Raw genomic sequence first — 12,463 nt, 5'->3', positions numbered from 1 at the left:
TTCTTGAAAAGTTAGAGCTTTACTCTGTGGTATGAAAGACTTACTATTTAATTTGTAGATTTAGTGCAAACCAAATGTGGTATCCTGTTAAATTTGACAAGCCAACCCTAAAATATGTATCTTAGAGTCAATAATTACCAAGAAAGAAGATGAGAGTATTTTTCCTTTTAGATGACAGAACATATTATAAATTTATTATAATCAAGACAAGGAGGTAATAGCACTGAGAGATATAAATAGAAAAATCGAGTAGAATAGAGAGCTCAGGCACTGATGCTCAAAATATGGAAGCCTGATATATGAAAGAGGTGGTACTGCAAATCAGTGTTGTAAAGATGGACTATTAAATAACTGATTCTGGGGTACTTGCTTATTTATTGTAATAAAAAATAGATCCCTACATTGACCCACACACAAAAATAAATTCTGTGTGAGTTAAATGCCTAAATTTTTAAAACAAAACAATAAAAATTTCAGAAAAAAATGCATAAGAGTATCTTTATGAATTTGAGGTCAAGAAATGTTTTAAAATAATATTCAAAAATCACAAATCATAAAGGGATAGAAATATATCAGAATTTAAAACTTCTGTATACTAAAAAGTACTCTAAGTGAAAAAAATAAGTCACAGCCTAGGAGAAGATATTTGCAGTTTATATAACACAATAAGAGACATTTGTACACATTTCACATTTGCACAGATTTAGAGAAAAGAACACCATTACCTATTGCTAGCAGGAAGGTAAACTGGCACAAGCATTTTGGACAAGATTTTTTACAGTATCAAAATTGAAGACTCGCATGCTCTATGATCTTCCCATTCTACCTCTAGCTGTCTATCTTCTACAAGTCAAGAAACTTGTCCTCTAAATTATACAAAAGGAAATGGAATGTTTGTGGCAGCATTGTTGGCAAAATCAAAAAGAATGAGAAGCAATTTAAATATCCACCAACATGAAGATGAATAAATATAAAATGAGATATTTTCATATAGTGGAATACTATAATGCGATTAATATCAATGAATTAGTGGCATATAAAAGCACAAATAAAACGTAAGGCTGACTATAAATATATTGCAGAATGATATATCATGTAAAGTTCAAGAACACAAAAAAAGCGATATATATTTTATGGATAAAAACATGTAGGAAATTATAAAAACTTCAAAATAATGATAAACACCAAATTCATGATAATGATTATGTGTGAGGAGAGAAGGGAGGGCAGTGGTATTGGGGAGTGTCAGCAGGGACCTTCAGCCACACCTACAATGTTTCTTTTAAAAAGTCTAGAGTCAGTGTGGTAAAATGTTAACATTTGATAAAGCTGGGCTGTGGAATACACAGGTGCTCTTCGTATTGTTCTCTATATGGTGAATATATTTGAAACACTTCATTTTTGTTTTTTAAGACTGAGTCTCACTTTGTCGCCAGGCTGGAGTGCAGTGGCGCAATCTCAGCTCACTGCAACCTCCGCCTCCTGGGTTCAAGCGATTCTCCTGCCTCAGCCTCCTAAGTAGCTGGGACTACAGGCACACACCACCATGCCCAGCTAATTTTTTTTTTTTTTTTTTGAGACAGAGTCTCGCTCTGCCACCCAGGCTCACTGCAAGCTCCGCCTCCTGGGTTCACGCCATTCTCCTGCCTCAGCCTCCTGAGTAGCTGGGACTACAGGCGCCCGCCACCATGCTCGGCTAATTTTTTTGTATTTTTAGTAGAGATGGGGTTTCACCGTGTTGGCCAGGATGGTCTCGATCTCTTGACCTCGTGATCCACCCACCTCGGCCTCCCAAAGTGCTGGGATTACAGGCGTGAGCCACCACCCCCGGCCGAACCATACTTCATTTTTTAAAGTGAGTTTAAGATTGCATATGTCGTAAGTGGTGGAACTGAGATTTGAACTTGGGTAGTCTAACAGCTGAGCCTTACTATATTGTATATTGCCTCTCTGCCATTGACATGTATATAACATGTTTGTATACATACATACACAGAGGCATATATTACATATATGTATAAACATATATGTCAAACTTGGCACTTAGTATACTGTGTAGCACATGGAAACCATGTAAAAATGTCAGCTACTATTACTATATTAATACATTTTTATCCTTTGTAATGATATGCTTATATATGTAACATGTATATTCTTCTTAGACCTGCATCTTATTCTTCTAATACTCAAATGCTTGTAAGAATATGACAATAACAACAGAACAACGGTGAAGTTGAGTGCTCAACATGGCTCTCTAGATCCTATATAACTTCAGGATGAGTTATAGAAACTGTGAAGGGCAAACTAAGTATTTGTTCATTTATTCAGCAGTATTTATTGAGAATCTATCATGTCCCCAAAGCTGGGGATTCCATAATAAACCAAGATAAACAAAGTGCCACCCCAGTGGAGTATATATTTTAGAGCAGCACTGTCCAAGAGGAATATAAAGCAAGCCATACACGTAATTATAGCTTTTGCAGTAGTAGTAGCCACACTTAAAAAGTAAAAGGAGCCCGTTAATATAGCATTAGATAACACATGCAGGATCTGTACTGCAATTAAATATAAAGGAAACCTTACATAATATTAAATAAAGTATCATATCACTTCTGAGCAGCAGTCAACTCACCTTTGGACCTTGTACTCCAATTCCAACTGGTCCTCGAGGGCCTGTAGGTCCCATTTGGCCTACTTCTCCCTAGTAAGAAAAGGGAGTATTTTAATACAGCAGCAAAGTGAAAATAATATATTCCTGCTGTTGATCTCCTAAAACCTGTCTTATATCAATAAAGTAAAACAGTTTCATATGCTCAATTCTTATATATTGCCTGAAATCCCTTCAGATGGATGGATTTGCACCAGATTTGGAATCTATGTAAATGAAAAATATATATAATATTTGATGTATATATGGTCTGACTTAAAATATAGGCCATATAGCATATTCAGAATTGATTTTTAAGGAGCCCCTTGTGGAGGGTATCTGGAAAAGATAGGCAGCTGCATTCAAGAACAACTAAAATTGGCACAGGAAAAGGCAAGGTAACTGCTGATCAAGAGCAATGTCATAAGCAGAGAACACAACTTGAGCTTTTAAGGACAAGCTCCAAATCAAAACTCTCAAGAATAGTCAGAGTGCTCCATTGAGGGGCTTCTCACACGTACAGCTCTAAGGAGTGAGTTCTAAGGTGAGCAGTCTCAGAGAAGCATTTTATTTAATTAACAATGATTCATGATTCTTAGAAGCAATATTAAGGATAACTAGGTAAATAAGTGCCATGCTCCTCCTCAAGGAAAAAATAATAGTTCCAATCTATGAGATAGTTTGATTCCCAAGTACATAAAACATTTTTATTTGTTAGGTCATTTCTGATCCCATCTCTTTAGCTATGGTTTTAGTAGTTGGACCTACTGTCAGAGTGGTGGTGAGAATGAAAGTTAGCCAACCTAGAAAGACACATAACCACTAGTTGCCTCTGTTAATATTACTGCTTGAGTTGCTAGAATAGGATCTCATAAGTAAAAGTAACAAAGAAAACAACAAATGAAAATTGCATAAGTAAAACTTTCTTAAAGCATAAAGAATACATATTACATTTTCTAAATTGTCAGGAATATCAGTAACATTTTGCATTAAGTAGAGATCTCTGATTAAGTTCATTCTATCTGCTGCCTTCTAAATGCACTGGCACTGATTAGAAAACAGCAATTATACTATAGATATATTAAACTCTGCTCTCATTTACAAAGTTACCTTGGAACCAGGTAAGCCTTGTCCTGGGGGCCCTTGTGGACCAGGTGGACCAATAGGACCTTGGATTCCCTTTAAAATAAAATTTTATAAAATAGTATTAGTGAAATTAAGTAGTTTCAAATCCTCTAAAGTGACTTTAGTTCAAACTCCATAATAAGTTACTTATACTCAATAAACATTTGTGGAGTGGGGTGGCAGAGGCTGCTAGTTAAACCACAATTTGCATTCTTCCCTATTTCCATATTAAGAGAAATTTTAGCTGGCCCATATGTCTGCCTAGAATAAAGACCATGTTTCTCAGTCCCTGTTGCAGCCAGGAGTGGCCATGTGGGCTAGATTCTAGCCAATGGGATGTGAATGAAGTGATGTATGTAATTCCTGGTTCATGCTAAAAGAAGAGGTATGCCTTCTCCTTTCCTTTTCCTCTTCTTCAGTAGCTGGAATTAAGAGAGGGTGGCCATCCAGGATCACGCAGATGAGGACAGCACCCTCAGTATGGCAGACTAACAAGACTGATTAATACAGTCACTATACCAGCTTGGAGTTTTAAGTAAGGAAAATAAAATTACATCTAGTTAACCTATTTCATATCTCTGTCACATGCAGGCAAACCTATATCCCAGTTGTCCCAATATATATGTATCAGGATGGTAAATTGAAGGTTTGACCTAGGCTCTAAGAAGCAATAGTCAGTAGATTCCAAATTGAAGAATGTTCAAACACTTGACTCCCTCCTTCACACTATAAAGGAGGTTTTTACACGTGGGTATAAAAAGGGATGTGCACATATATGTACATGTGTATATGTGGTTGTTTATATTTCACTCTATTTTGTAAAAGATCTGAGTTGATCAAGCCTCCAAATATTTAACAGAAATCTGTGGGCCATTTAAGAGATATTGTAAACATGTTGCTGGAAACAGAAGTTCCCTTATAAACACATGAGGGAAAACACTTATTTTTATAAAAGAAATAGGAAGATCGAATATAACAAGAATGTAATGGATAAACACATAAAATTAAAGATAAGAACATTGAATAACTGAGGTTAAATTTAAGTAAATGAACAGAGGTTAAATTTAAGTAGAATTTATATCATTTGTCTTAAAAGGTAAATAAATGATTTTCTTGCTCAGATCATTTTACAAATAGAGGTCTCATTTCCAATCAAGATCAGCTCTATAAGGACACATCTACCCAAAATTCTTTTTCTTTTTGAAAAGAAGAAAAGGGGGTGAGAAAATGAAAGACGTACAAGAGTTGTTTTGTTTTGTTTTGTTTTGTTTTGTTTCCCAAGCTGAAGAACAACAACCTCCACCAAGGAACAGCATTAAAGGCAACGAGAAGCTGTAGGTAGGAGGTCCAGAATTCACAGGCCATCTGGACAGACTTGTCTTTGAACCTCACGTTTAGCCCCATAGTAGTGACTCAGCACCAGGAGCACCGCAAGACCCAAGATGTGACAGCATTGTCCAGCCACTTTTGGGATCAGTAAGCCCTTGCTAAAACCAACAAATAAACTACAAGGCTTGAGAATGTCTGCTGGTATCATCAAATCATGATTTGAGTTGCCCAAATATCCAGCTCTTAATTATTATCTAAATATTTATACAGTTATCTTGGCTTCTTCTGTACCTTAAGATTCCTAGGACCTCTGTCAAGGGCAAGGTAATGGAAAAAGGAGTCATACCCAACTTTGCTGTTGTTTGGACTAACAAAAAAAGTAATAACAACAATAAATTAGCAGACAATTAGAAATAAACCCAAAGTTAATCTCAACAATGACATTTGGAATTATCTCATTTTTTAAATTCTTCCATTCTCCCACTACCCTAGATAAAGAAAGCATTATTCATTCTCTAAGCAATAGAATAATTCAAACCTTAATCATAAATCTTAATCGTAAATCTTAATCAAACCTAACCTGCCACTTTCTAACCAGGAGATATTTAGCATAAAACTGGATTTGTTGGTCACTTTGATTATGAGACTGCATAAGTATACGGTAAACAACAAAGCATACGGTAAACAAAAAACTACATGGTTAACAACAGTAGAGAGTACTGTTATACTATCTTCACATTATTTAGATTTATCACAATACCCAGATTTTCCAAAAGTTATCAGAAGATTTTGGAAGTGGTTCTAATCACGAACGTAGACATTCTTACAGATCTTTCTTTTCTTCTCACCAACGGGCCAGGTGTCATTTATAAATTTTCTCTGTGGTTTGCTTCTATTCAAGAAGGGTGCCCCTTAAACTAAGTGGTTACTTCTGATCCTGGTCCAAGTTTTAACTATAATACTTTTTTAAAAATTGGTATGTAGCTTGTTGGAGTGGTTGGTGGGGGGATACTACTCTACTCCTTTGGGAGAGAGTGGGGTTCAATTTTCACAAAGCTTCAAGGAGAAAAAAAATATACAAACGAGCAGGTAAGTAAACTGTTGTTCCCAAGGGGAACTAAAAATATTGCACCAAAACCTTTACCTTGTTAATTAGGTTTTAATGTTAAAAGTCACAGCCTCATGAAACACACTACCTATTTTTTAAGCCTTTGGAAGTTCTAAAAAATAATATCTTCTTATGAAACCATCTTATCCTTCCCTATATTCATTTCTGGACTTATACTGCATTGCAATTAACTGTCAAACACACTCATAGCTGTTTGCAGGACTGGCCTTCAATGAAGACCAAGATGGGGCTAGAATGTTCTGCACTGAAGGGAAAGGAAGAATGCATTAATTACCTGTTCCCCTTGACTCCCGATTCCAGGGATCCCCATTGGTCCTTGGGGTCCCACAGGTCCCATATCCCCCTGCACAGAAATATAACATTAAAACAAAATCTTATTATTTCATACTTTGCTAACCTGGAATTAGGCTATGTTAAAATCTATCTTTATACCATAAAAAAAGTTCAACATGGAAAATTATAAAACTTTATTTTATTCCTTTTAAACAGTTTATAGTTCAAATTCTCCAAAATAGTAAATGACATTTTGCTATTCGGTCTAAGTTGGTGAGCATTTGTATAGGCTTATATTTATCAATCATTTTTCTCACAAACAAAAATTCCTAAATAGTTGTTATAACACAAACATTTTCTGCTAAGATTATAACAGAAATATTTAAAAGTAGAAAATTCATAGGATATAATAAAAATAGAATTTGAGAGATAAATTGAAGAAAAATATTTTTAAATTTTCTAAATACCCTTTCCCTCCAAATCTTATTTAAAATGCATTTTGAAAATTAAGAAATGATCTCAAGTGAATGCAGCAAAATTAAAGAGCCCTATTTTTCTTCTTCCATGAAATTGAGAAAAGAAAATTAAAGTACCAACAAGAAGAACATCATTCATTCTTTCTGTGTCTTTATACAGATGTTTGTTGAGTGCCCATTATATGCCAGAAAGTGTTCCAAACACTCGGAAAACAACAGTGACCAAAACAGCTCAAAATCTCTGTCCTACGTTGAGCTTAGATTTTAGTAGGGGAAACAAGATAGTAATCAAGACAGGTATATAAAATAACTAGTCTGTTGAATAATAAGTGTGAAGGAGAAAAATTAATCAGGGAAGAGAGGAGGCAGCGATGATTTTGGTTAAGATGTCCAGAGATGATGTCACTGATGAGAGGCAATGAGCCAGGTAGAAACCCAGAAGAAAAGCATTCCAGGCAGAGAAACAGCCAAAGCAAAGATCATGCCTGACATGTTCCAGAAACAGCAAGGAGACAGTGCTGGTGGAACCATCTCCATGAGGGAGAGCGGTAGACAATGAAGTCAGAGAATTATGGCAGTGGAGTCAGGTAGAAGGATTACTGGGGCCTTTGAGGCCATTGTAAGGACTTGGCTATTCTCTGAGTGAGATAGGAAGCCACTGGAGGGTTTTGAGAAGGGAAGTGAGAGATCTGACTTGTTTTTTAAGGCCCCATCTGGAAGCTGTATGGAGAACAGACTGAAGGGAGGTCTACGTGAGAGATGGTGGGGCACAAAGCAGCGTGTTGAGAGCAGAGGTGGTGGGGAGTGCTCAGAACCTGGATAATGTTGAAGGTAGAGTAATGGGATTTGCTGAGGATTGAGAGGACTCCGGGATGTCTCCAAGGCTTTTGGCAGAATAGAGTTGTCATTGACCGAGAAGAAAAAGCCTGAGAGAAAAGCAAGGTTTGAGGTAGAGGGTGAGATCAGGAGTTCAGTTTTGGACATGTTTAGTTTGAGATGCCTAAAACGAACATTCGAATAGAGATATCAAGTAGGTGGGGGAGGCCTGGGATTAACATAAATTTGGGAGCCCACAGTATATAAATGATATTAAAGGCCATAACTGAGTGACTTTGCCAAGTAATGGAAAAAAGAGACGGTCCCAGGACTGAGCCTGCCCTTTAAGCACTCCAATCATTAGAGGTCAGAGATGAAGAAGCCGCAGCGGAGACTGAGAAGGAAGCAGCCAGAGAGACGAAGTGAAGAGAGTGTTTCAAGAAGGTGAGGGATCCATCTGTCAAATGCTACCAACAGGGCAAATAAATTGACAACAGAGAATTGACTACTGGATTGAGTAACATAGTTAAGATGTTCATTTTAATTGCAGTTGTATTTAGACTATATTAGGGCTGCAAAACTTTTAAACAGTTGGATAGTAAACATTTTGGACTTGAGGGTCATAATAACGTCTCTTTTGTAATTGATCAATGCTGCATTGGTAGTACAAAAGTAGCCATAGATAATACATAGTGAACAAGTATACCTGTGCTCCAATAACATTTTATTTATAAAAACAGGCAGCCAGCTCCACAGTTGGCCAATGTTTGAACTAAATAAATGTTTTTATGAAGAAAAATGTATCATTTAGCAGGCACGGTGGCTCATGCCTGTAATCCCAGCACTTTGGGGGGCTGAGGTGGGTGGATCACCTGAGGTCAGGAGTTCGAGACCAGCCTGACCAACATGGAGAAACCCCATCTCTACTAAAAATACAAAATTAGCTGGGCATGGTGTCACGTGCCTGTAATCCCAGCTACTTAGGAGGCTTAGGCAGGAGAGCTTGAACAGGGGAGGTGAATGTTGCAGTGAGCTAAGATCATGCCATTGTACCCCAGCCTGGGAAACAAGAGCGAAACTGTCTCAAAAAAAAAAAAAAAAAGTATCATTAGATCAAACTTTATATAATATTAAATATATAGAACCTGTACTAAGAGATGCCCTGGAATACACTCCTTAGTGTTCTACTTTCTATCAACCCTTGATCTACATCAATATTATGGAAGGAAAACATAATGGACTCAAGTTCTGGCTCAGAGCTGGATTATTCTGATTCAGAACTTGATTTCTTATGCATCAGATATTGTGCTAAATGCTTTACATCCTTTCATTTATCCTCACAACAACCCCAGTAAAGTGGCGATCCCCATTTTTCAGATGAGCGTAAGTAACTCACCCCAGGTCACACAACTGTTAGATGGCAGAAGTGAGAGTCAAGTCCACTCTGACTCCAAAACCCAACTCACAGCCACTAGTTTGCAAATATTTGTTAAACACGTAAGAGAGGGTCCCTTTTTGTGCAGTGTTATTGACATTTAAATACTCACGCCATAAGTACAACTTTGTTTTGTACCTTTATATATGAGAGGCCTTATCAGAGGCATGTGTATATTATCACTTGAATCACAGACACCAAGGTCTCTGAATCTAGTGTTATATGTAAAAGAATAGGAAAGGAAGAAAGGAAAAAGAAGATAGTATTGAGGGAACAGCAGATAAAAGCTTTGCTATGTAATAATATCCTGATATTTCAAAGTGTTTTCTTTGCATGAGCTCCAGATGTAAAAATACATGCACCATGTCACAACACCACCTGAAAAAGTTAATTTACTGAACTCATAAAACAATGATTCTGTTGTATTCAGTTCTCACTGCTCCAAAGGAAGAAAGAGCATCTTACGTATTTTTTGGAGTTTTTTGGAGTATTTTGGAGCTGCAGCACAACCAGAGCTAAGAGACTTGAAAAAAGAATTGTATTGCATCTAAAATTCATATCACTATTTATTTCTGCTATTTAAATACAAACAGCTAGAAGAAATAACTACCAGCAAATGAAAATAAGTCACTCAAGATTGAAACCCAACACTTGATATAATCATGAATATCAATTGTTATTCCAATATAATATACAATATAACGATATGCTTAAAGGCTGATATATAAATGACTCTGAATTGATATGAGCTCTCTGCTTTTTTACACATTTCTTATATCCTTCCCCCTCTGGCAGCTTCACTTCCACTGCTTTTTATGGCTGTATCAGCCTCTAGTAGCTTCTATCACCAGCCCCATTCCCATTTCTAATCTGGTATAATCTGCAGCTGTTTTAAGAAAACAAATAGCCAGTGAGAAAGAGAAAAGCAATCCCTAACAACGAGGAGCTGACCTGACCCTGGCAACTAGGCTATCGTGCCAAACACGAACAATTTGACAAATCACCAAGATCATACAAGGCCACCCCATGACTGTGATGGACCAAGAGGAAAGCCAGACTATTCCATAATTATATCTAAGCACAGACAAAAACAGCAAACACTGTACAAAACCCTCAAATGATCAAACATCTCCAATATTGGCTAAAATGAGTGATGGCTACTTCTACCAGTTATGACTCAGCCTAACTCCATTTGTCCCAACTTCTAGATGAGATTCATTAAATACCCAATCCTAAACTTATCTCCGATTATTGATAACATTCAACCCAGAGCCCATCCCTGATTCCTTTTTTTTTTTTTTTTTTTTGAGATGGAGTCTCACTCTGTCACCCAGGCTGGAGTGAAGTGGCGCAATCTCAGCTCACTGCAAGCTCTGCCTCCCGGATTCATGCCATTCTCCTGCCTCAGCCTCCTGAGTCGCTGGGACTACAGGCATCTGCCACCATGCCCGGCTAATTTTTTTTTTTTTTTAGTAGAGACGGGGTTTCAATGTGTTAGCCAGGATGGTCTCGATCTCCTGACCTTGTGATCCACCCTCCTCGGCCTCCCAAAGTGCTGGAATTACAGGCGAGAGCCACCGCGCCTGGCCCTGATTTCTTAAATGATTCCCAAAAATCACCTAACACAAGCGCAAATCCTATGAAATATCTTTCATCCTCTTCCTGAGTTCCTGTAGGTTCATCGTATGTGGTCTCCCTCCCTACAGAGTCAACAAGCCTTGCTAAAACTCTGGATGGATTCCTGTTGGTCCTTGTGGGAGGGCATCAACACTAGTTTTCTTAAATGAGTTTCCTTATTTTAACCCAATTGAAAAATATTTTAAGATAATATATTTGAGTGGGAGCCTAGGGATGGATATACACTTCTATAACAAGGTCAAGTCAGTGTTTTTAACAACTATTTTCTTTACTAAGAAGAAATATCTTTTGATAACGTCTGGATTCAGAGCTGCTTTACTGATGGTAGAAGTCACTGGATGTCAGAACCCAAATAAGTGAGACATTACAATAAATAGAAATAATCAAGTTTCTCAGATCATAGGTCATCCTACATAATAACATATCTTGCATATACTAGATTTGGAGATCATGGTGGGCAGGAGGCAGGACTAGATTGCAGCTCCCACTCGGATGGAAAGAACAGCACGTGGAGGCTCGCATTGTGAACCTTTGCTCCAGAACGACTGCAGGAATACATTAGGAAAGCCATGAAAACCCATACTTGCTGAAGGAAATGGATTGCTCCTGCAGGACCCAGGAGACACCCCAAATATTATGAGTGCCCAAACTATGGAAATGGGAAAGGGAGATTGTCCGCCCCTGAACACATACCCCACTAGGTCTAGATTATGGAAGCTGAGTCAATTGATAGAGCCGAGCGAAATACAGGGGTAGAAGAAACAGTGGGAAAAATCCCTGTGGGCTCAGTGGGTCCCCTAGCAAGCCATCTCTGCCTCACATCACTGGGGTCCTTGAGGATGTCTGCCAGAGGCACTGGGAAAAGGCCACAGTGGGAAGGAAACCTCCAACTGAACTTTGTAACAATTTCAACAGATTGAGAAGTCTCCTGGTCAGAACTCAGGAAAGGGCGTGAATCCAGTGTGCAGACTCCACAGGCAGGGGAAGAAAGAAAGCTCTACTGACTTTCCTAGTTGGGAGGCGGGAAGCCTGGGACAAGTTCTCAACCCTGCTCACCCACTGCCTGGAAACAGACTCCATGTTGTTGGAGGGGCACAGTGGGAGCGAGACCGGCCCTTCGGTTTGCATGGGAGCTGGGTGAGACCTGTGACTGCCGGCTTTCCCCCACTTCCCTGACAACCTGCATGGCACAGCAGAGGCAACCATAATCCTCCTAGGTACACAACTCCATTGACCCTCATCCCCCACAGCAACCACAGCAAGACCCGCCCTAGTAGAGTCTGCGCTCAGACACACCTAGCCTTGCTCCCACTTAATAGTCCTTCCCTATCCACCCTGGTAACTGAAGACAAAGGGCATATACTCATGGGAGTTCTAGGGCCCCGTCCACCACCTATTGCTTCCCATACTACCATAGCTGATGCTCTCTTGAAAGCACTACCTCCCAGCAGGAGGCCAACCAGCACAAAAATACTGCACTAACCAACAAAAGCTAAGGACCTTCACAGAGTCCATTTCACCCCCCTGCCACCTCCACTGGAGCAGGTGCTGGTATCCATGGCTGAGGGACCCACAGATGGTCCACATCATAGGAC

General features: G+C 38.6%; 1 protein-coding gene across 1 annotated transcript in view; it reads right to left on the bottom strand.

Moving 5' to 3' along the window:
• COL28A1 (collagen type XXVIII alpha 1 chain) overlaps positions 1-12,463 on the bottom strand; it is a 178,608-nt gene that overhangs the window by 99,126 nt on the left and 67,019 nt on the right. Inside the window, exons 16-18 of the mRNA XM_015134023.3 lie at positions 6,505-6,573; positions 3,758-3,826; positions 2,633-2,701 (exon numbers count right to left, since the gene is read on the bottom strand). Coding sequence (XP_014989509.3) covers positions 2,633-2,701; positions 3,758-3,826; positions 6,505-6,573 — 207 coding nt within the window. The remainder of the gene's footprint in view (positions 1-2,632; positions 2,702-3,757; positions 3,827-6,504; positions 6,574-12,463) is intronic.

The sequence above is a fragment of the Macaca mulatta genome, chromosome 3, assembly GCF_049350105.2.
Source record: "Macaca mulatta isolate MMU2019108-1 chromosome 3, T2T-MMU8v2.0, whole genome shotgun sequence".
Lineage (NCBI taxonomy): Eukaryota > Metazoa > Chordata > Mammalia > Primates > Cercopithecidae > Macaca > Macaca mulatta.
This window is presented reverse-complemented; position numbering and strand designations above follow the sequence as displayed.